This window comes from Populus trichocarpa, chromosome 8 (genome assembly GCF_000002775.5).
Source record: "Populus trichocarpa isolate Nisqually-1 chromosome 8, P.trichocarpa_v4.1, whole genome shotgun sequence".
In the NCBI taxonomy this organism is placed as follows: domain Eukaryota; kingdom Viridiplantae; phylum Streptophyta; class Magnoliopsida; order Malpighiales; family Salicaceae; genus Populus; species Populus trichocarpa.
Window position 1 is genome coordinate 17,213,806 of NC_037292.2, and position 26,217 is coordinate 17,240,022.

Below are 26,217 nucleotides of genomic sequence, written 5' to 3' on the forward strand. Positions count from 1 at the left end.
TAATTTATCTCTTCTACATTTATTATCTATTCTTTTCATCCTGATAACCCAATAAACACAGCCTGTATGTCATGGCATCAGCAATGCGAAGCCCCCTCCTGTTTTTTTTTTCATTCTTTTCTTTTCTTTTCTTTTCTTTGTCAGCTGGACAGCTATTTTCTTCTCTGTTTTTTTTTTTTTTTTTTTACCACTATTCCCAAGTCCGACTGAAGTTTGACTTCCATTTTTTATGACAAGTTCATATTTAATTTAATTAATGCGATAAAACAACAAGTCTTTGAGTAAGGTGTCATATAATAATGATGATTTTCTCCCAATTAAATATTATACGATACTAATTTATTATATCATCACATGATAAACTATGCATAGCATGTATTTTTTTTGCAAAAAAAAAAAAAAAAAAGTTTTGATTTGAAAATAAGGGAAAGAAAGACACGAATTATAAATCAAATCATGGTAAGTGGAGCAATCAAGGCACGCTCTTCTAAAACCATCATCATTTCTAATTATATCGGTTCCACAATGTTAAATATTACAAGCAAACAATGAGTATATTTTGTTTTGGATAATTATTTTATTTAATAGATAATAAATATAATATAAATATTATTAAATATTTAATATAAACCTCTACAGCATTAATTAAAAGGTAACGAAATAGAATATACAGGTACAAATTTGGTAAACAAATTACAGATCAATCTACAGCAAAGAGAAAAAGGAGAGTGATTTACTTCACAATTGTTTCTGCGCCAAAAATCCCATGTCTTGATCCAAAGCTAAGTGAAAGAAGGGCGCCTTCTTGTTTCAAGAAGCCAAGTCTCTCAGTTTCTCTGATATCATCAGCAGCGACTTAATTTCCCAGATCTGCCACATTATTTCATTTTCATTACTTTCTTTATAATCTACATCAAAACAAGCAAAGTATTTAAAGCAACCCCCGCAAGCACAGTGTAAGAAGCTATCAACTTGAAAGAAGCAGACGTGGAAGGAGGTGGGGGGATATAATAGTAGAAAGGGAAGTATGGGACAATTGGGTTAGGAGGTGGGGGTGTAGGATAGTTCTTGTAATTTGGTGGAGGGTAATAAGTGCCGCCAATGACACCGTCTTGTGGAGGTGGCGGTGAAGAGTAAGTGTAGGTGGAAGGTGGTGGTGGTGGTGGTGGAGAGTAGTAAAAGCCCACTCCTGGTGACGCAGGCGGAGATGGTGGTGGTGGGCAGTTGGAAGTGGTGGCTAGTGAAGGTGGTGGCGGAGGTGGTGGTGGTGGTGATGTAACCGGGGAACTGCCACAACATGTGGAGCACATTGTGCATGCAATTTGGTACAACATTCTTGAATTTGGCAGTACTGTTGAAGATTTTGTCGAGGACAGTAGCATTAAGAGAGCTAGAAGTGATAGTTTGAATTTGTGCCTTGTTTCCATTTTTTTGGGTAAACTTTTCTAGATCAATGGAGCTTGAAAACTTAAGGGTACGTCTTCAACGTGTAATTTACAAGATGAACAAATAATTTATGAGAAATTCTTAATGAAATTTAGACAAGAAAAAATGAGAACGAGAGAGAGTAACTAATGAGTGAGTGTCATAGAGTATTTCTTATCTTCCAAGCGACACCATCCATCATGTACCCTTTTATCATGCATAATACATTACTAGAAAATTAATAAATATAAATAGACATACTGATAAAAAAATTTTGTTGGTAGATTAAAGTGAATTTTTTCGACTGAATATGTCATCGTAGTAAATACCGAGAGAATTACAATAGGAAAATAATGAATAAAAAAAAGCCAAGAAGTATGATGACGTGTCATTTTTACAGATAAAATTACCAATGAATTTAAATCCGTCTATAAATCCATCTTTAATATTTAATTTATGACCTGACGAGCAAACCTTCTCTCTCTCTTCCATTTCTTCCTCTTCCTTCATTTTTCTCTGCAATAAACAGAGCCCCCCTCCCCTCCGACAATTTTAACACAAATCAAAAATAGGTTGTTTTAACACAAATCAATTTTAACACAAACACCAATGTTCTGTTATTTATTTAGTTTACGTAATTAATTAATACATGTTGTCATCAATATTCTATATAGGTTAAAAATAGGTAATAGATGATCATTCATTAATGTATCGAGATTCACCCGAAGGGTTGCATAGAATGGATTATTGTAATGAGATTCAGGATTTTATTAATTATACACTATCTAATTCGAGAAATATTAGTGGAGGCGGTATGTAACAACCCCAACATTTGTATTCAAAACAAAGAGCAAGGACATGATAATTCAAATAAGATTAGGGATTTTTTTTTTGTAATCAATAAAAAATTCGGCTGAGTTTCCTCTATATTTTTAGGTACCAAGTTATCGACTCTTCATCCACAATCCTCAATTATCAAATTTCTTACTCGTCCTATCATCCAGGACTTCCTCCTCTCATTACATCACAACTTCTCAATAATCAAATTCACACATGTCTAAACAATTCAATATCTCACATTTACATGGATGCACTCCGAAGAATTATTCTACAAATTATAATTGAAGTACATTACACAATTCAAAGATTTACAAATAAGGACCATTAACAAAATTATAATCGAAGTAAGTACATAATTAAAGAAGAAATTCATAACTAAGATTATACTACACAAAAGGACTTTCGATAAACTGTTGACGCATTATATTACATAAAAAAATGATAAATTCATTTATTACAAAAAGATACGCAACAAAATGTAAGGAAACTAATCTACTGTTCAGTCCGATAGGTGGATGTACCTGAAAATTGATTTAATACAATAATTCGATTAGACAGATGAAAAAAAGATATCCATAAAATTCTTTCTACTTTTTTGAAAATTTAGTCAAAAGATCATTAAATTAACTTGCTCATCTAGTATTATATATATCAATTAAATCTCAGAATAATCAATGAGTTTGTTTTTTTTCTTTTTAAACATCAACAAAAAATATAATTATTCATATCACCCAATTAACCCGGCATTACTTTCACTAATAGATGATTAATTTTCCACCAGTCCATTCAACAAGCACTATTGTCATCAATCCAAAAATCAGTTTAACGTTTCACCCATTCATCAGGGTACAAATCTCATTAACCAGGGAGATTAATTCTTCATCTCGCCCATTTGCCAGGGCACTAATTCCATTAAATCAGGAATTAGTTCAACAATTTACCCATTCACCAGGATACTAATCCCATTAACCAGGGACTTAATTCCTCATCACGCCCATTCACCAGGACATTAATCCCATTAATTCAAGAATTAGTTCGACAATTTGCCCATTCACCAGGGTTCTAATCCCATTAACCAGGAAGTTAATTCCTTATCACGCCCATTCACCAGGGCATTAATCCCATTAATTCAAGAATTAATTCATCACATCATATCTTATTTTCTCAAGTAAACAATATAATAATTACTAATTTATCAACCACAATTAATCAAATAAAAATACATATTGACCAATAATAAATTCAGGCACCGTGTAATTACCTGACGACTGAGCTCGAGCTGAAGTTCCCTACTGTGGTGTCGGCCTGACAGCCTCTCCTGAATTGACAAGTATATCACATCATTATTCTACTTTCCATATTTGACACACTCAATAAATAAAATCCTTCCAATTATCCTTTCATTTGTCAAAATGAAATTTAGAGAGAAACATGAAAATTCCCTTCTTTCTTTTGTAAATTTCCTTCCTATTCTTTCAATTTCCACATTGTAACACAATTCATTTCATCATTCAAATCAATATATATATATATATATATATATATATATATATATATATATATATATATATATATATATATATATATATATTCTTTAAACTTCTTTATTTATTTTTACAGAAATTTAAATCAAAGAAAAACATAAAACATTTCATGATCTATTCACTCTTTAACATTAATATCATCTCTTTCCTACACAATCTCATCATCTTATCATAATTCTTAAATTTTTATTTTTCTTATTATTATTTTTCCAAAAATCCCTTCTTCAAGAACACCTAAAATTTTGCTTTAATGACCATAATTTCTTACTTTCTCTACTCACTTCAATAATCTTAACACAATTTCACAATCAATTGTAATTTTCTCTAAAATTTATCATGAACCTTATTTTCTCATTTCGCAAAGTTCAATTAATTTAAAGCATAAATGCTTCAAGAATCTTATTTAAAAGTGTGAGAGCACCTTACCAAGCAATAGCCAAAGTTTAAACACTTTTAAATTGAGAAATTTTCCTTACTTGAATTTGTTTTTCCTCTCCTAGCCTAATGCTTCCTTCTTTTTGAAAAAGCAAGTTTATTCTTTTTTTTTGTTTCCTTACAGCACACACTCACTTGCACTCATATATATAACTTTTTTAAAAATACCTTCCATGTCCCTCAATTTTTTCTTCCCGCACGCACACACACTTACACACATATAATTACTTAACTTTTTAAAAAAATGCCTTCTATATCCCTCAATGTAACTTTTATAATTTTGGATAAAATTTCCTGAATTCTGACGCCTGTTTATACTAAATCTTACCCTGGTTATTTTGAATTTCACTAAGTTACTCATTGGTACTTTCAGTTTCATGAAATTCACTTCCATAAAAAAAACATTTCACATTTTCATGTTTATTTATTTATTTTTTATATATTTTAACACCCAAACAAAACATTTCAATTCAGATTCTCGAATATATCATCATTCTTATAATTTAATTTATCATTTTCCCTTTTTTTTTTCATAATCTTGACTTTTATTAATATCAATAATATTACCTGGGGTTTTACACGGGTGCATAAAGTAATAGATGACAATAGTAATCCTTATAGGATTATGATGAGAAAGAATTAGGGTTAAGTCGGTCAATGTCCAATAGTAGATGAAGAATATAATGTAGATGAGACCACGTTTTTTTTATATTTTGAAAGACTTTAACGAAATATTATAGGATGGATGCACAAATCACAATAAATCATTTACTGTTGCACAGGTTTTCACTATCAAGTCAGATCATTGGTTGAGTAAGGTCAGTTATGATATAATTGTAAAATGGACGAAAAGCATTTTACCTGAAGGGAATAGGATGAAAGAGAAATTTTATGTTAAATCCATGATGAAACCTTTCGACCTAGGATACCATAAAATTAACATGTGTTCAAACTTTTGTATGTTGTACTACCTGAAAATAAAGAGTTGACCGAGTGCAGGACATGTGGGCATGCTCGTTATAAATCCAAAACTGGCAAGGGAAGGACTTTTGTCGCATATAGAAAACTTAAATACTTCTCAATCACACCTAGACTACAAAGGTTATTCATGTTACAAAAGACTGTTGAGCACATAACATGACATCATTCACATAATATGGTGAATAGACTAATGGTGCACCTTTCCAATGGTGAAGTTTGAAAATATGTATATACGAAATGTTCGTATGTACATATTAATAGGGTACATCCTTAATATTTAGTGGAATTAAGGAATATTCGTCTTAGGTTATATACATACGGATTCAATCCATTTGGGTCATTTTCTGCTCCTTATTCTTGTTGGCCGATAATACTCACGGTTTACAACTCGCCACTAGGGATGTGTGTGAGGCCGGAGTTCATGTTTTTATTTATGGTCTTATCTAGTTCTAATAGTTTGGGTCAGAATATAGATGTTTGTCTTTGTTTGTTTATTGATGAGTTGAAGTAGTTGTGGTCATCTAGGACTTTGACATATGATGTATCGAGGAAAATAAATTTTCAAATGAAGGCAGCTTTGATGTGGATTATCAATGATTTTTCCTATGTATGAAATGGTTTTTGGTTGAAGCACACATGGAAAACTAACATGTCTATACTGTATCGAAAATAACAAGGTCTCATATTAACAAATGGTGGTAAAACGTTAAGAGATGATTGGAATCTGGTTGGAGTACGCATAGAAAACTAGCATGTCCATATTGTATCGAAAATAACAAGGCCTTCACATTAACAAATGGAATATAAAGTTGATTGGTTATTTGATATAAATATTTTTTGTGCATAATTTGACATATACTCTTAGCCTAATCTAGTGTTTTATTCTCATTTTTAGTTTATTTTTGGTACAATTTACTTATTTCTCATCTTGGGGTGTAGGTACAAATAGTTAAATGAATGACCTTAAGAGATGCTTCAATGTTTATGTTATAGAAGGAGTTACTTGCTTAAAATGTGGTCTTTAGCAAAGTTTTAGAGAACATTTCAAGCTTTCCAGAAAAGGTATTTAAATAATGGATTATGTTGAATTTGGGATCATATGAGGAGGCAAACAATGAAGTGAGTTTAGAGTTCAAGCACTAGTTGGTCTGTCCCAGACAAGCCTGAACACTAATTGATTTTTGGGTTATAATAGGAGTTATACAACTCTATTTCATGGGTTCTCTAACTTTCTGGAAAGCTGAAACATATGCCTACAATTCTTGTGAATATAAATGAACTTATTTTTCTATTTTGAAGCCCAAAGAGCGAGTCAAAATACAGAGTCTGAATTAGACTAGGAATCCTTGCGACCCAAACTCTGTCTTGGGTTTTGGCCTATATCTTAAGTTCTGATTATCAAATAATTACAAGGTTGGTTTTGTTGGAAAGCAATCTTGATTACCTACAATTGTTCTAGAAATAGAAAAATCTCAATTCACATGTTTTCTGCCCCAAAATTAGCCCACAATATCATAAAAGAAAATGAGTTGGAATCCGTGACAGAGAAGGATAGTGATTTCCTTTCCTTTGAAGGATAAAATCATACTATAAAAACCCTTTTAGGTAGCAACTAAGGGGAGTTTGGAGACCCTAAACATTCCAGAAGAGAGAGGAGGCGGCATCTAAAAGGAAGGTTTGGAAGAAACAAATAATTAAATCAGGTTTTATCTTGGAAGTATTAAGCTATTAATATGTACAACTAAAACCTTTATTGGGTTATTAAGGGGAGATTTTTATGAACTCTAATTGAATGATCATTTAATTTCAGTTTTGATTTCATTCATTGATCTTAATTTTTTATTGCTAATGAGATTAATTAGGCTAGTACCCTAGTTGATTATGATTGGTCATTGATTGTGAGATTTGAATTGATGAAAACATTATTCTCAATTGAAAATTGGCATAGATGAATGAACATATATTGAATGTGTTGGAAGTATTTGGTGTATGATTTACCAAAGTCTTGACCCTTAAAATTCATTAAGTAAGATTGATTGCTAGTAACAATTATTCTTCTTGATTGAATTTAGTATCATCAACCGAACATCTAACAGACTTGACACAATCTAAGATTGGACTTTATGTCATACTTGATTTAAATTAAAATCAACAGGGGGTAAATTAACCATAATTGAGATACCTAATATTTGCTAAAATTGTTTTCTCCTTCGATTGTTTTCAATCCATACCATTTTTCTTGAATTATTTAGTTTACTTAATTTTCAAACCAAAATCATTCAGAATACGTATTTAATTTTCTGTTAAGAAATTTGGTTGATTAGGTTAATTTACTCCACTAACAAATCCTTAGGATGATCCTATGGGTTTAACTTATCATATATGTTATATGTGATACGTGCACTTGCAGGGTTTATAAATTTAAGATTTGTGTGCATGATTTTATGAGCATCATTATCCGTGGTGAAAACCAAACCTAGAAGTCATGTCCAGATTGTTCATGATAACAATAACGAATTAACTGTGTGAGATGATGTCTTTCAACTTAATGAGTTAGTTGATCTTTATTGAGTTGCTCTGTTTAATGATTTAGAAGAAAATTCAAATTTTCACATAGCCGATAATACTTTTCTTGATGTTTACATTGAGGAGTTAAATGATGTTTTGAGAACTAGTGAACATATATAAGTTAGTGAAGATGATTATAGTGATGAAATCAATGTAGACGATTATGATATATATGACAATGATGAAATTGAAGAAGAAGACAATTATGATTAATTTGCACAACACGAATGTGTAATGCCATGAACTATAATGTAATATTTCTAGAAGAAATTAACTTTAATGCAATGACAATGACATTTATTTATTATTAAATCACAATGAAATATTTATTTTATGTGATTTTATTATTATAAACAGAACTAGTGTTATTATGTTGTACGTGCTGTGTGATTTGAAGTATTTGCAAGATGGATACATAAGGAATGCAAATACAATCTGGCAATATCAACTATTTTTCACTAATGGAAATACCGACGACCTTAGAAAATAAAAACAGACACACCAACGGATTAAAGTCGTTAGTATATTCTAGAGAGCATTGGAGCTTTTCCCCTTTTAATTGCACCGTTCATTATGTTCAATGCATATTGGATTATTGACGGTAAATGTCCATCAGTATTTTCCTAAGAGCTAAGGTATTGTTCACTTCTCACTTGCACTGTTTATTATTGTTCAGTACAACGGGATCGCTAACGGTTAATGTACGTTGATATTTTCCCGAGAGCTAAGGTGCTATTCACTTCTCACTTGCAATATTTATTACTATTCATTACTTATGAGATCATTGACAGTTAATGTATGTCGGTATTTTTCCAAGAGCTAAGGTACTATTCACTTCTCTCATGCAATATTTATTATTGTTCTTTGTAAATGGAATCAACGACGAACTGAAAAGTAGTTGGTAATAGTTGGTGGGTTTCTAAAAATTTTGTATTAAATTGAAAATTTTAATTAGACTTGATAGACAGAAACACCGACAGAACAATTTCAATATTAATTTTTTATTTATTGAGGTAAAGGCGTTGGTGATAGTTGGCGGGTTTCTAAAAGTTTTTGGATTAAATCGAAATTTCAATCAGACAAATACACCGACAAAAAAATTAAAAAATTACTATTTAATTTACCATTGGTAAAGGTGCCAGTGATACGTGGAGGGTTTCTAAAAAAATTGGATTAAATTAAAAATTTCAATTAGACTTGATAGACGAAAACACCGACGAAACAATTGAAATATTAATTTTTAATTTTCTGACAGTAAAGATGTTGATAATACTTTTTTATATTGAAAATTCCAATTAGACTTAACAGATGAAAACACCAACAAAAATATTAATATTTAATTCACCATCGGTTAAAAAACCCCAAATTAAAAGACCAAAATCCTTAAAATCAGGAACAGACGAGCACATCTCTTCTTCTCTCTTCCTCTGCATATTATTCTTTCCTCCTCCCAAATCTTCATTTTTCTTTCTCTTCTCTCTCTCCTTCTCTCCTCAACCCATTCTCTTCTCTTCCACGAACATGTATGTCTTCTCCTCTTTTTTCCTTCTCCTTTTATTTAATGATTTTTTTTGGATTTTTTTTCTCTTCTCAGGCTCGAAAAAACTCAACATTATGTAAGATTATTATTTATCCTTCTTTTTTTGTGCTTTTTTTCATATTTTTTTGTTATTAATAATTGTATAAATGTTAATGGAAAATGTTTATTTTTTAAAAATATTTCTGTTATAAATAATTGTATAGATGTTGATGGTAATTTTTATTTTATTTTATTTTTTAATTTTATATTATAAATAATCATATAAATGTTGACAAAAAAAATTTAATTTATTTTTTAAAATATTTTTGTTATAAATAATTGCATAAATGTTGATGCTAATTTTTTAATTTTTTCTGTTTTTAATAATTGTATAAATGTTATGTGAAATTTTGTTTTTAATTTTTTCGTTATTTAATGATTGTATATATATTGTTGGATTTGTTTTTAATTTTTTTAATTTTTCTATTCTTTAATGATTGTATATAGATTGTTAGGATTTTTTTAATTTGTTTTTGAATTTTTATGTTCTTTAATGATTGTATACAGATTGTTGGAGTTTTTTAAAAAACCTTATGTTGTTAACAAATAAAGTTTTATTTCATGAAAAATAAAAATTATTTAAAAATAAACAAAAGTAGTAGTCATCATAAATAAAAAAAAATTAAAAAGTAGCTAAGATAATATGTAGGATAAATGAATAATTTTTAATGTGAAATATGGATACTACAAATCCTTTAATGTGTTTATATTAACCTTCTATGATTATTTTGCAAGTGGTCATAACAAAGTTAATTGAAAATTTGATTAATAACATAATTAAAATTATTCAATTGACATAGATTGAAACAAAATTAATTGGTTTGTGGTAATCCAATTTAAATTGTTACGTATTTTCAAGTTTATAAATTTTGGGAAGTCTCATGTATAGGGTAGGTGTTACCAATTTCTTTTTAAAAAAAATAGGAATGATTTACGCTACGTTAATTCTTTAATTTGTGTTTTGCCTAGAAAAAAATCAATATAGTACATCATACAAACAAGATTGTTGCTAGTTCTTCTAGGAGTGCTTCTAACGACCATGAGTCGTTAGGTGCCAACCAAGAATAGGTACCTGAGACACAGGCAACCACACTCGATGTTGGCTTGTCAAGGGTGATGCTGCCACGTCAAGGGAGGTCCCTTCACAATAAGATACATTTACTTGGAAGTACTAGGCTTAGTGGAAAAACAACCTTTCAATATAAGTTTGTTTTCCTTTCAAAACGACATGTTAATAATTTTTGAAAAATTAATTTCAAGCAACATTATCAATTTTAGGTTTACAAACATTGAGGCTGCCAAAACCATAACATCAGCTGAAATTGTCGATGAAAATTTCATTGTTTCAATGGAGTCATGTTTCCAAACATCTTGAATGGAAACTTATGATTGATGCATGGTTCAAAAGGTTTAAAGTTAATATTAACTTAAATATTTTTTTTATTATGTTAATTTAGTTAGTTTATTAATATTAATAAATTATTTCTTGTAAAAATTTTAAATGCAAGGAAAAATTTGAATGGGATATAGTTGACAACGCTATTACAAGGAGGGTTTGGGAGAATCATGCTGCAATTAGGTAAGATTGAAATCAAGATAAATTTTTTTAAACCTTTTAGTCAATTTTATTATTTATTTATTAATAGATAATTCATTTGTACCATATAGGTTGTGTAATTTTTGGTACAAGGCGTAAAAGAAAGCTAAAAAATATGTGAAAAAAAAGAGAGCTTTCAGGTTAGAAGGAGGTGGCGGGTTGGAAGGATTTCAAACCACCGTACATTTTGGAGGCCATGTGGACAGAATATATTTAGCCCATGATGTCCAATTGTTTTGTGCAACAATCACACTCCAATGCAGAGAACTAGAACCAGTGTTCACGGTTCCGTTACTACGCATACCGGTAGCTCCAACTCGTTCGTTTCACATGCAAAGTGGATGGTAAGATTCTTCTTTAATTACATCCATTTTTTATTTTTTTTCAATATATTTAACCAATAAAAATTTTCTCTTGCAGGCTACAGTTCTTGGACGTGAACCTAACCCGATGGAGCTTTTTTTGGAAACATACGTGTGAATTGATCACCATTAAAAGGGGGTGTAATAGCTCATGAATAGCTGAGCCACTTTATGGTATGTTGTTTTAAACCTTTTTTTTTTATCTTAAGTTATTTTTTCCAGGATACATATAACATTCGATTAAAGAAGAGATACCGTGACAATCCTTCGACCTATCTAGATCTCTATCTAGAATTGTGGTTGGGGGGCAAATCGTCTAATAGACCCAATTAAAATCAGGTGTACGGTCTCTCTAACACTATGACCGAGGACTTGCAGACAACCTATACTATTTCAACCATTTGATGATCGCAATTGGTTTTGAGCACTCAAACTCTAGAGTTTGAGGTGATTTTAGATCAGCAAGTTTGATGTTGATTATGAATGACTCAGTGTTGACATGACTGAACTCCACCAATATAGAGATGAGATTATAGATGGGTGATACATGTGCTCCATCTTATTTTCTCCACGGTCCAAGCAAAGACCTACCTCCTCCTTTTCCTCCAACGCCTCTATTCTAGATTAATTGTATTTGAACTCAAATGTTTAAATTTATAATAAATATTTGAATTTTATATTAATTTATTTTTTAAAATATTTTCTATTTCTTTTTAATAAATTATTTTAAAAAACATACTTTTAAATTATTATTAACAGGGTTACCAATGGCCTAAGTCCATCTATATATTCTATAAAGTTGGAAAAGAATATATTCTATAGATGGAATATCAAACGGTCTGTTTGACGACTATACATCAAATTCACCAATAAAAATACCAACGAATGAAAAAAAATCATCAATGGAATGACATACTTTTTTTCTGTCGATGATATGTTATATTCAATGACGGAAATATCGATAAAATGAAGCAGGTAAATTCTTTTTTGGCGCGCTTTGTTTGTTAGTAAATTTATTTGTAAAATTATTATTAACGAACTCAACGACATACCACAAATCACTTATGAGAGTTTTGTTTATGGATTATTTCCATCCATGAGCTCGTTGGTAAATTTTGTGCGATGGATTGTGAGTATAAATACCGATAGAGAATTCTGTTGGTAAATCTAAAATTTTTGGTAGTGATATAAAAATAAATAAAGTGAAGGCGTATATACTATACTATATATTACTAAAATAAATTAAATCAAAGAAAAGGAGGTTAACAGAAGAGGAGAAAAAAATTATAAAAAAATACACCGAGTCCTTTAACTTATTAGAGCAATAGTAACCTTCATTTCTCTAAAACTAGTTGAGTGAGGTTAATCATATTTTTTGTTATAGATTTTTATAACTAGAAAAAATTATAAAAACAAAATGGATCTAACAAATATATCAGACCAAAGGACTTGAGTTTGGAAGTTAACCAAACCAAAGGTAATGTGGGTCTGGAAATGATGCTAGACCCAAAGGACTTGGGTTAGGCAGTCAACCAAGCTCAAGGTAGCATGGGTCTAACATGACAAACATGTTAGACCTAGAGTTTGGATTCAACCATTACCAGGTTCTAAGACTATATGCTATATAAATAAATAAAATGATGGCATATATACTATACTATATATTACTAAATAAATTAAAACAAAGAAAATGAGGTTAAAAGAAGAGGAGCAAAAAATTCTAAAAAATACACTGAGACCTTTTACTTATCAGAGCAATAAAAACCTTCATTCCTCCAAAACTAGTTGAGAGGTTAATTGTATTCATGTAATGTGATGAGTCAATATTTTTGGTTAATATATTTTATAAATAGAAAATATCTTAAAAACAAAATGGGTCTGTAAACATGTCAGACTTAAAGGACTGGGTTCGATAGTCAGCCAAGCCCAAGACAGCGTGGGTGTGGTAGACATGCCAAACACAAAGTACTTGGGTTCAATAATTAACAAAGCCTAAGGTAGCATGAGTTTGACAAATATGTTAGACCCACAAGACTTTGGTTCGGCAGTCAGCCAACCTCAAGGGAGCGTGGGCCTGACAAACATTCTAGACCCAGAGCATTTGGATTCAACCATTACCAAGTTCTAAGGCTATATGTTTGATCCTATACGATCCCCTAAATTAAAAGTATAGTAGGTATGATAAACTGTCATGCTTTTCCATCTAAAACAATTATATGAGTCATTCATATCTGATGTATTGATTTTTCTATACTCATAGTTGTACAAAAGATCTTTTAAGGGACCTACCATACTCACTATTTCATTAATGACATGTAAGGGATATTTGTCTCTCATTAATGTCATCAAAAGCATAAGACTTTTTAGTCATTCACTTCTTTTAAAATGAAAAGGTTTAGGGGGTATAAATATCCCTTGAACCACCAAGGTAGGGGTTCAAAACTTTTCATCTCTTACGATAAACTTATATAGATTTCAGAGCATTAACCATCTTAAAACTCAAGAAAAAACATCTTTGTTCCTTGAATTTAAAACTCTTTTAAGTCATTTATTGTTTTTTCTACAAAGATACTAACTTTATCATCGAAGGGTCTTTAAGTTCCCCTGATTGGGACTATTTTTTTAGGTACTCAAGCTTCTACCATTAGTCTAAATCTTCTTGATCTAAAGAGAAGAAATCCAATTATTTACATATATTGATTAACCATTATCTCAAACACTAAATAACCTATCATTTATATATCCTAGATTTTAGGACATCATTAGTGGTGCTGTTTGTGGGAAACTTTCAAAAAGTCATAAATAACTCTATTGTTTTAGTGTTTTCTTTAATTATCATCATTAATGGTTGATAATTAGGACTCTTCTATAATAGAACGAGTTACTAATCTCCCTATCACAACAGATACTCCAGCTCCCGTACAATTGATCCTTCAACAACTTATGGAACATATATAACTCCCCACCTAGGTAGTACTGGGAAATCAACAAACGAGAGAAAATCCACCTCAACAAGTCTCAACCCCTCCTCAGCAAGTTACTACATCTTTTCACTCACCTCCTTGACAACTGGCCCCACCTAGAGTCTGTAGACGATTACACTATCTAGAAGAATTTCGGTAAAATGATCCAATAGAGGGTTTTCAAACTCAGGGGTCATCGAGCCATTCCAAAGAGTATACATGCCCTCATGACGCTCGAGCACAAAGCAGATTTTTTAGGCATTTATCTAGGCAGTGTAAAAAAGAGGTTGTCCGTGTATCACACCATCCTACACTAGAGATTTCAAGTTCCCCTGAACCCAATAGGTGTAGGAGCAGCAAATAGCTAAAATAAGGATTCACCCATGAGGATGTATACACTCCCCTATTAGATGAAAGATTCTTTTCTATCCAAATGTGTGTTGAACACCCGCATACCCAAAAAATACATCGCCAGTAAAATGACCCTGGATAACTATAATAGGCTCACATATCCCAAAAAACATGTATAAAATATGCGTAGCAATATGGATTTATTCATTCAGGATAACCATGTCATGTGCAAGATACTCCCTGCTACCTTTAAAGGTTCAGTAAGAGCATGGTACAACAACCTGGAGCCAGGTTCAATCACAAGTTTCGGTGATCTCTGTGCTAAGCTGGTGGCACGTTTTAATTCAAGTATTCCAGCCAAAATGAGTTGCATTGAACTCTTTGGAATCACTCAAGCAAAGGATAAGTCTTCAAAAGCATACCTAAAGAGATTCAATAAGGAAATGCTTATGGTTGAAAATTTGATCGAACTTATAGCTTCAAAAGCTCTTATCAGTGAAGTGAGGGAAAAAACCTTATAGAAGAAGTTGTACGCCCTACCAGATAGAAGGTTGTTAAAAGTGAAGCAAACCATGGAGAGTCACATTCGGGTAGAGGAGACAAGTATATTGCACTATGGTCCTCCATTTTCCAGGGATAAATAGATAGAAGGGTCCCATAAATGGGATCGCTTACCCAAATGGGACCGCTCTCTCAAAAAGGACAACAATCTTAAAAGTGGTTAAAAGAAATCAATGAGGGAGTGCTTAGGTTATCTTGAAGTGTGTTTTTCTCCATTGAACACTAACCTCACTAAATTCCTTGTGGCCATCTAAGGAAAAAAGTTTGTTCGATATCCTTCACCTATGAAGTCTCCTCCCATCACATGCACATCTAAAAAGTACTGTATTTTTCATAAAGAAAAAGAACATGACACTAAGGACTACTATGTATTGAAGAAGGAAATTGAAAGGCTGATAGTTAAGGGCTACCTTGTTAGTTTCCAAAGAAGAATTTTTGCCCCGATTAGAAAAAAGAAGAGCCTGGTCAATCTGCTACAGCTTTACCTAAGATCAACGTAATCTTAGGGGGGACCTTTGTAGGGGGTGATTCTAACAATGGAAAGAGGAAGTATGGGAAACAAGTCCTTTACTAGATCACTGGGTCAATGTCACAAGCCAATAGTTTTTACTCTTGAAGATAGAGAAGTAGTGGCTTTTCCACATGAGGATGCCCTTATTATTTCCACTGTTATCTCCAATCATAGAGTACATTGGGTGCTAGTAGATGATGATGGTGTAGTTAACATCCTTTTCACAAAAGTTATTATCTAAATTGGAATCCTTTTTTCAAAACTGATGTCGGTAAAAACCTCTCCTTATTGGGATAAAGGGTTCGAACGTGCGAGTGCAAGGTGCTTTAGAGTCACCTATTGTGATGGGCACCCCTCTAAGATGTGTCTCACTTCAATAAAGCTTTATGGTGATTGATATGGGTTGTTGCAACTAGGGCTATTGCTGGTTTTGGGGGAGAGGAAAAGTCATCTCTTTTTCCTTCCCTTACATGTATACCCCCTCTTAAATGTGATGGGTGTGTTTAGGTGTTTGGTTGTTCTTATCCTTTCTCCTTTTCTAATTAACCTAGGGCCGACTTTCCCCCCATGTTTCCTACCTAGAATAAGCCGATCCATTTCTCTTTTTTTTTTTACATCATTAGACAGATCTAGAATTGTTTAGGAATTTGTTACCTAAAGATCTTATCTTCTTTGGGTTTGAATAATTTATTAAAGACTAGGTTGTCACAAACCATAAGTCGTCTAATTGTCCGGCCTCCAACGATAATCCTCACGAACCACCAGTGAGAAATATCTTACATCCTTATTTAGGAGAAAAGGATTGTTATGCCTAGAATGTTAGCTCTCTATTCAGTGACTTTCGTAGATTCTCTGTCTAATAAACAATCACTAAAAATAAGAGGCATAGCTTACTATTTATAGAAAAATATGAAAAAACCCTATAAATTGATAAAATATCAATTTGCCCCTGAATAATATTCATATATTAATTCAGAAAATTTTTAGAAATTAACTCAATCAAGTCCTTATTTGATTTTTCATGATCTAGAAATATAATCCTTGTATTAATTATATTCTAGTCATTAATTTATAAAATATATTTTAATCAAGTTATACTTGATTAAATAATTCCAATTTAATTTTTGGCTAATGGTTCTTATTGTGTGTGACCCATTAGGTTCCTAATATGTTGACCCAAATATAAATTCTAATTCTAATTAAATAAATTAAATAATTTAATTTATTATCAATTCAATAATTGATTAATTTATATTTGAAGATTAGATACATCGTCTAGCAACATGTCATGATCCCCCAAATATTAGAAAAGTCATTAGTGGTTTGAGTTAACCTTTCGGTGATTGGTTTCTCAGTGTAATTAATATCCTTCATTAATAATGTTCTGATTTAACATTAAAGCATAGAGTATGTCTACCATTTAAATCATGTTTGTTTTGTACATAATAGTCATTGATGGTTTGAATAAAATTTAAAACTCTTCTCAAATCTCATTCCATCTTGGTCAATGATTTCTCAATCAATACTATTTGATAACTCAAGTACCTTCATTTAAATGGAACATTTTCCCTAAATTCACCTAGAGTGATGAATCTTCTTTTGATCACTCAAGTACCTTTATATAGTTCATGTTATGCTCAATGTTTGCCCCTTTGTCACCTCAATTAAGATAACATGTAACATGATCAAAGCATAACATTCTTTATATAAAATAACTTACTGATCTCAAGTCTATGGATCATTTACACAACCATCATGTGAACATTTCCATAGACATAGGTGATATTTCCATATGGAATTCTCATATGGGTCAATTCAGTGTACATGTCTTATAACAAACATCTACATATACCTCAGCTTAAGACAACAACTGTTTCCTTTCATAAAGAAAATAACATAATATATATATCAGTCTCTACGGCTCTAATAATGTTTAGTATTTAAGAGAGCATCAACTAGGAACATTTTAGGAACTATACTTTGATGCAATAGAAATCTTATAATTAAAACAACTTTATAATTTTTTTTTGCAAAGTATTTTTATCCCATAGACTTTATCTTTAATCTAGATTCATAAATCAAATATTAGATTCATTAATATAATATTATATGAAAATTAAAGATAAATTAAGCCTTTATTAATAATAAATATGTATTTACATGAATATAATAACATCATGTGTAACTAACCAATTGGCTACATAGCATATTAAACTAACATCATCTTCATTAAGAGCCTCAAGATATTGGTGAACCTTAATAGATAGACTAAGCACTTTTTGAGGAAGGAGGAATCATATAGGTTAAGAAGTTAAAAGGGAATAAGAAAATTGTTTTAGAACATGAATTATAGAAAATGACATGATAAAGAGCTAAATTTGAGTGTGCTTACCTAGAGTTCATAGACTTGGCTTATTACTTGACCTTTTGGCTAGACTTTTTGAAGGCTTTCTTTTGTTGCCTTGGGAAAAGGGCTCCTAAAAAAAGAATAACTTATTGGTCATATCCTTTATAGAGGTGTTGATGATAACATTATACACTTCTAATAAAAGGAAAAAGAAACAGCGTAACTGGTGACCAACCGCTAAGGTAAAGTCTCTCACCCTACAATGACTAAAGTGGTGTTCAGGTGCAATAGTCATGTCCGCTACTTTTTCTAGGATCTCAAATATTACCTTATCTAGTTTTATTCAATTTATGTCAAAGAACATTAAGAAGGGGATGTACTACATGAACCTTAGTTATGTTACCACATAATGAGGTTTATAGGGCTCACATGAACAGTAGTTGTTTCTCTGTATAAGGTCAATCACTAACTCAAAATGAAGATCCCTAAAAGTTAAAATACTTCTCCATATTGAAGCATTTTACTCCCTGACATCCTATGCTTTCTGGTTTTATGGACTTAACAGCCAACTTGAACCAATCTTTATTGCTACAAAGAATAATATAGACTAGTCACTTCTCATCATGGCAAGAAAGGTTTCTATATATTGTCTAAAGGTGAAACTTTGGAATAGTGTTTTCATCAACCTTTCTTCTATACAGGCTAATTGAGGGTCTATGGTTGATTGAACATTGCGAATTCATGAAAATAAGTTGTGGTCCATAATTATGCCTATCATAAAGTGTTACATATATTTCCCTTCACCATAAAAAGGTGTTTCTCGCTCCTAACTTGGCATTCCCCTATATTCTTGTAGATATAACTAAGTACAAATAATCTTAAAACGAATGTTTAGCCTTCTACTAAGGTTATATTGATCTTCAAATAAGCTTTAGTGGGTTTTTTGGACCTATAGAAAATTAAGTATCTACATACCTATCAATACATAAGAAAAGCGACATGCTTACGCTAGCTTGGGTAATTTTCTTCTTTCTTCTCTCATTTGAGAAGAGTTACTATACTTAGAGATGCCTACCAATAAGTCTTCAAAGTGACCTAATATAACTTGTGAAGAAGCACAAAGTACTTCACCCCTTGAAAAAAACCTCTTATCATGGCCAAATCTAAAAAGGTTATGACATCCCATACCTAAAGATGAAGACATTATTGGATTAAAACTAGAAGGGGGAAAAAGCAATTAGCATCTCTTTGTTGGGCTTGGTAGTGATTCTAGATAGTTGAATAGTGTGGAAGATCCTTTGACATTTCCACTCATCATCAAAGTGTTGTTGCATTCTATTATGCCAAATAATGTAGTTATCGGTACAAATGTTAGGACATATTGGAATTGATTACTTCCAAGTATTGAGGTTGATGTGATCATCTTAAAGAGGAAGAATTTCTCTTTCAATGTCTAGAGGGAAGAAACGAGCTGCTTTAGGAGAAATTTCTTTTTTATAAGACCTTAGGCACATCCCTAATCATACCTTATAGGAAATTACTTATAATTGTCCAATTAATGTTTGGGATATAGTCAACAAGGTTCTAGAAACGAGTACTTTGAGAGAGTTTTTGTTGGGAGTTGTTGGAAGATGCCATTTTTATGAAGAAAGCTTAAGGTTTTTTAAGATCTTTGGTATTTTTAAAATAAATTAGGGATTTTTAGGGGAAGAAAATGAAGAGCTGAATATTAATCGTGAGATAGAGCTTCATCATGACACTTCTTATAATTTTAAGTAACTTGCATAAACCAAACAACGCTTCAAATTTGAAATTGCTTAGCTGACTGATACATCAACATGATTGATATTTTAAAGGAACAATGATTGATTTGTCATGTCATTGATTGTTGACTTGTCAATCTATTTAAGAATAAAGCTAGGTCAATATCCCTTCGTTTATCCTAAATAAATGAATATGAAATTATTGTTATATCAAAAATAAACAACCACGTGTTATTTGATTAAGAATAGTAGTTGTTCACTTTGTAAATAAACGAAGGAAGTTGAAATCAACCATTGACCAGTGTAAGCAACTAAGATTGACAATCGACCAAAGAGATAAGAAGTCAAGTTATTGAGCAACAATCAAGTTCTACCCAGAACATGAGTTTTTAGTATATAAACATTAGTGAATGCTGTAATATAATTAGAATTTCATCGCATACAATTGTCAGAATGAGACAGACATTCATGAATTGTACTATGATTCAGATTGTAAAATCTTTATTTATCATAAATGTATTGTATAGGACTATGATTCATAATTTATATGAAATTCAATCTTTGTAAGATTATAAATAAATTATCTAACTGTCCGAAAAAGATAGCTTATTATACACACTTTATAACCTTTATGTAATTTATATATTGAAACTTACATTCCTTTCTTTATAGCTTTCCTTTACTACTTTCTTTACCTTTATTACTTTATTTTCTTTTTGTTTTTACCTAGTTTAAAGTTCTTGACATTACTCTTATCATCTTTTAACATGTTATAGTTTCACTTTGTTGAAAGAAAAAAGGGAATAACATATAACATATTAATAAGAGAATCTCATCAATCAATATATTGGCGATCACTATTATACTGGTGAGATTTACAAATTGATCAACAACATCAAATAACAGATCATAAAAATTGAGGTTTCATTATAAAATTGCAGACAATAGGAAAAAAATGAGAACCTCCTGAAATTTGAAGTACTGGAAAAAATCTAGGGGAAAACATACTCAAGACTTGTGCCTAGAGCAATCAAATGGAATATGTACATCAAGGTCAATCCCTTAAATAATAAATAAAAATTATAAAAAAAAAAAAAAAAACAAGTTGAAAACAAAATCAAACTTGATCTATTATTAGAGTTAGAAAGGTTCCTAAAATTCTGCAGATGTCTAAGTTGTTTCCACAACTCCAGCCAATGGACTTCTCACGAGCACTCTAAAATTAGTTGCTTCTTGCTAGCTTTTCCAATCAAATGCACAGGCAAAATTTTGCAGGGACGCCTTCGCATTCCATGCTGTTGAATCTTCTGAGCTTCCCGGTTATCTTCCATAAGAATTTATCCATTTCAACTTCCATTTGCCTATTTTTTTTATATCCAAGCTGAACCAGCAAGAATATTCACAAAGGAAATATGGCTAGAAAGAAATCAAACAATCCTCTTTGTTTTTTAACAAAACAATGACTTGAATTGCCACCCTCTGGCTGGGGAGAGAGAAACCAAATTCATCTGTAGCAGCAGATATGTACATTACAAACTGAAATAGCCAAGAGAACTGAGCATGGGGTATGTCCTACACAGGAATATTATCCAGGGAATACCCATCGAAGTCAAATTCATTTTCAGCTAGTCCAATGCCTCCCTGCTGCTGCTGCTGCTGCTACAAAGGAAGAAAATTCAGCACAAATTATTAGAAACCTTGGAAATTAAAATTGAAGTCAAATTTCCAAAACCAAACGTTTAATATTGATATAGAGACAGGAACCAACTTGTTTGAGAAGTGCACTCATGAGATCCTCCTGACCAAACTGTCCATTAAAGAGTGCAGTTTGAGGGTTTGCATCAGGGACTCTTTCAGTCTTAACTCTCATGGAATTTTCAGCAAAAAAAGTGTTGATAGGATGTTCAAGACTTTGCGCATTCACGTGCTCCGTCGCATCTCCTGCTGAAAACATTGGCTTGCCTACCACAGATATATTATTCCTGCTTTGTCCATTACTTTGGCATGAAGAAAAGCCTTGATGAGATAAAACTGATGGTGCCACGTCAAGGTTGCTTTGCACAGAATTGGATTGCTGAGAACCATTGAAGGTCATGCCTACATTCTGTAACTCCCAATCATGGGATCTGTGCTGTTGCAAGTCGCTAAAGATATCATAACTTGGCATGAATCCTCCAGTTCCCTTTATTTCTGAGCTGATCTCTTCCTGAAATGTCCCCTTGGATGTGAGACTAGGCACCTCAGCAGCACTTCCAAGAGGAAAACTAGTGGCTGTCAATTCAGCTGTGGTGTTCAATGGGAAATTCAACAACGTAGATGATTGTGAAACTGGATTGAATCCTATTCCTCTGCCATTTTCAGCTAATCCATTTCTTGTCAAGACCCCACTGGCAAGTGCATTAGATGCAATAGGCTGCCCTATGGATGATGAGAGTCTGGGAACATGGCTGTGGGTAGTTTCATTTAGTATCTGACCCCTAGACTGCTGTTGAGACATCTGCATCAGCAAAGAACTACTCTGGCCTGCATGGGCATTGAATTGCATATTCATGCTCCCAAGAGACTGTGCTGAATGGTGCAAGTTTGCTAGCTGCTTTGGCTCCATGGTGGTTGGGATTCCATGAAGCAGGTTCGTTTGCTTACCATTGTTCAAATGTTGCTGTTGCCCCTCCCCAAATCTTAATTTTGGATTTTCAAAGCTGAAGAGGTTCCTCTGATCAACAATTGGCATGGGCATTCTAGGTTTTGCTGTTGATCGACCAAGTCCGGCTGCTTGCAGTGTGGCGAGACTTTGTGCAGGGAGTTGACCAGCAGTAGCAAGAGTTTGAAGGTCGAGCCCGTTAAGGGAGGACAATGGCCCATATGTTGCCTCTTGTGGGCTGATAAAAGAGCTGCCCATACCGTTCTGGTGCTGTGAAACCCCACTTAACCTTCTAAGATACAAGCGATATTTCTGCGCCATACAGTTCGATAGTTAGCATAAATGAAACTGGAAGGAGAAGTCACAAGATATTTGTATGAATTAACCCAGGGCAGACAAAAAATCATGACAAATAAAAGAAGCATGTACATGATATTCTATGGAAAACATTCCATGCAAAGCAAATTTGTTCCATACCTGAAGGTGGCTAGCAACATTTTCTCTAGTGAGTCCAGGAACATTCATCAACTCCAGAATTTTCTTGGGGACAGCCTCTGCATCCACGAAAGAAACATAAACGTATAAAAGGGCAGGAGTATTGGAAGGAAATAAACAGAGTCCAATGGAGAGAACTATGATGATGTAAGGTTTGACCTCCAGTCAAATTACATTTGGGTGACTGGATTGAATGTTTAAAAAAAAATGTCAAGGCGGAGCACAGAGAGCCATTAGTTATGCAAAAATAACAAGCATTTAGTCAAAACTGTGAGTTGATTGAGAACAAAAAGGCAGCAGAAAAGTATGTTTATGGCTTGCACTTCCTTTAACCCCAAGATTGTTCTCTTAATTTCCAATGCATGCTTATATCTATGTGCATGGCTTCTCTAAACACAAGGTACAGCCTTTAGGTGCATGTAAATTAGGCAGCAAAGCAGTATTAGCAAAGTGAGAGATATGGTTAGGATACTTACTGTCAATGCCTAGTTGATTAACTGCTGCGACAAACTGTTGATGAAGTTCAACTGACCAAACCACACGTGGTTTCTTTAACGCGGATGTATCATCCCTCTCCTCTGCTTCTTCTTCCTCATCTTTTCTCCTCTTTGAATTTTTCCAACTTCCTTCATTTGCTGAGGACGAGTAATCAGCATCTTCAGGTTGTTTCTGCTGCCTGTCTCCTCCCTCTTCGACACTCCCTGATTGCTCCAAATCCTTCCATTCATTCTTTCTCTTGCGAACCACATGCTGCCATATGTTCTTCAGTGCCTCAATGCGAATCGGTTTAATCAGGTAATCACAAGCACCGTGAGTTACACCTTTCATCACCACATTTTTCCCATCATCAGCAGACATCACTGCACGGTTCATGATTAGGCACATGACATCACATTAATGTTAAGAAAGATCATTAAATCCATCTGAAGCGACTGTGCAGGAAACTTACTGATAACAGGCAGGTCCATCTCCAGCCCAATTTGCTCAAGAAGTTTAAATCCATCCATGTCTGGCATGTGGACATCACTAATAACAATATCATACCCGTTTTTGTTCTCTCGAAGTAAAGACAACGCGATCTCTGCTCGATTGCACTTTGTAACTGAAAATTCCCACACAGACTAACTAAATCAATCAAATTACACGAACAACGAGTCTGAAACACACACACACACACACACACAGGCTGTGAAGGAAGTTTACCAACCAGCCACCAAGAGGAAAGCATCAGACATCATAAATTCAAGCAAATTTCCAAGACAGAAGATACATCCAAATTCCTAGAAATCTTGAACCAAATTTAGAACTTCAATTCACAACATGATTATAGCACAAAGTATTACAGATGTGACACCACCCCTCAAATCTAAACACTTCCACATATCTCCACGATAAAATTCACTCAAGTAATAGGAAAAAAGAAAAGATCATTTATAAAAGTCACGCAGAAAAATCACAACACACTCAAAATGAAGGCAAAATAATGTCTTCCACAACAAAAACATGAAATTCAAAGAAACTAAACTTATCTTTTGGAAGTAGAATTCACATAAATCTCCATAAATACCTTCATAACGGCAGGTCCTAAGCATCTTCTCCAAGATCACAAGGCATGTTGGATCATCATCAACAACCAACACACGCAACCCTGCCGGAAACTGATCTGAGGCACCATCAGAGGCCTTCCAGACGCCACCAGAAGTAGCCGTTGACATTGATCCTTTGCAGTTAGCAAGATTCATCATAGCTGCAGGAACTTTGATCTCCAAGAGAAGCAATTAAACAGAAAAGAGACACCAAGTTCACATGTTTGAAAGACTTCAACTTGGCATAAAAAACATTAAAAATAAAAGGAACCCGGTTGAGAAACACGGGTGTTCGAGGGAAAGAAGGGATTTTCTTGGATTATTAGAGTAATTGATTAATAAAAGAGACATCCATCAGCTTCAATTGAATTGAATTCAAGCTCTAAAAAATTCTCTGGTTTCTTTCAGTATTAATATATATTTATTTTAATTTTAATCAAAGGATTATTTTATTCAAGAGTGGGTCAGTCCTTGAAGAGTGGATCCAGCTCACACTTGAAGTTAACTAACTCCACCGCGTATCAAATAAATCTACTCTAACAGAAGTAAAGAAAGCCCCTGACGTTGAAGTCTTTTTCTTTTTCCTTTAGTTTTATTTCCACTGTTTACTGTTGTTATGTGGAACATGTTCGTGTTGCTTGCTGTCTTTGCTTTTTAGGTTTTTGTCTTCTGTTCTTCGTTGGGTCAATTATTTGTTGCCCAAATTTGAATTTCTGTTGCGAAGGAAAGCCTCTGCATTCGGCTTCGTTTGTTGAAATGAACGAGTCATGCTTTATCCAATCTCTTAAAATTAATTCAAATTGTTCTGACTTTGATTTCTTTTGAATTTTTTATTATTATTTCTCCTTCTTTTTTACAATTTTTCTAGTTTTTTTTTTCCTGCCAGGACTTGTTCAAAATAAATTTCTCATATATATTTCTAGCTCTCAATAAGCACAAATCTATATTTTTAATTAAAGAAGAAGAAAATTAATCTACCTGTCTTATAATCTTGTTTTTACCTTATAAAAACACTTTTAAAAAAATTTAAATTTTTTTTTATTTGTTTCAAATTAATATTTTTTTTTGTTTTCAGATTATTTTAATATGCTGATGTAAAAATAATTTTTCAAAAATAAAAAAATATTATTTTGATGCATTTTCAAGTAAAAAACACTTTGAAAAGCAACCGCAACTACACTCTTGAAACAAAACAAAAAACTTATTTTAATAAGGTATTCAATTTATACGGTACCTTACATTGATGTCCATCAATTTTATTTTTTTTTATTAACTGTGAATATCCAGAACAGTTTACGTGTATTTTAACTAAATTTTCAAAATTCTAAAATTAATAATCATATAAACCTTAAATAATTCTAAAATTTATTTTCCTAAAATCTCCAGCATCATTTGAGGTTTCCACGTTCAAGTTCCAAGAGTGGCCAGTGCCCAAATTCACTTGCATAGTCACTTCTATTATTCTATTATTCTTTTTAGACCTTTTTGTCAATGTGATGTAGTATTTAATCAATATATATATTATAATTTTATAAAATAATTTATAGCTTATAATTTTTTTAAAAAAATTAATTTTCAAATCACAACATTTAAACCCCAAGCTTTATGATGGTAAGTGGTAACTCTTCGTAAAGTTTTACCTCCGTCAAGTTCCTATCTATGATTTTA

The 26,217-nt window shown here is 32.4% G+C and overlaps 2 protein-coding genes across 5 annotated transcripts; both read right to left on the reverse strand.

Annotated features, from left to right (window-relative positions):
• Positions 1-619: 619 nt before the first annotated feature.
• LOC18101869 (leucine-rich repeat extensin-like protein 3) lies at positions 620-1,566 on the reverse strand. Its single transcript, XM_006380150.3, has one exon. The coding sequence runs from the start codon at positions 1,425-1,427 to the stop codon at positions 909-911; it is 519 nt and encodes a 172-aa protein (XP_006380212.1). The 5' UTR covers positions 1,428-1,566; the 3' UTR covers positions 620-908.
• A 19,161-nt stretch (positions 1,567-20,727) lies between these two features.
• LOC18101870 (two-component response regulator ARR2) lies at positions 20,728-25,056 on the reverse strand. Of its 4 annotated transcripts, none has more exons than XM_024607461.2 (6): positions 24,531-25,056; positions 23,913-24,065; positions 23,440-23,823; positions 22,946-23,022; positions 21,596-22,780; positions 20,728-21,477 (listed from the first exon to the last, which is right to left on the reverse strand). In XM_024607461.2, exons 1-6 carry the CDS (start codon positions 24,706-24,708, stop codon positions 21,400-21,402), a joined length of 2,055 nt encoding a protein of 684 aa, XP_024463229.1. In that variant the 5' UTR covers positions 24,709-25,056; the 3' UTR covers positions 20,728-21,399. The 4 variants fall into 4 exon arrangements, with proteins under 4 accessions (XP_024463229.1, XP_024463227.1, XP_024463226.1 ...); XM_024607459.2 differs by having other exon boundaries at positions 20,728-21,483; XM_024607458.2 differs by having other exon boundaries at positions 20,728-21,486.
• Between the last annotated feature and the right edge of the window lie 1,161 nt (positions 25,057-26,217).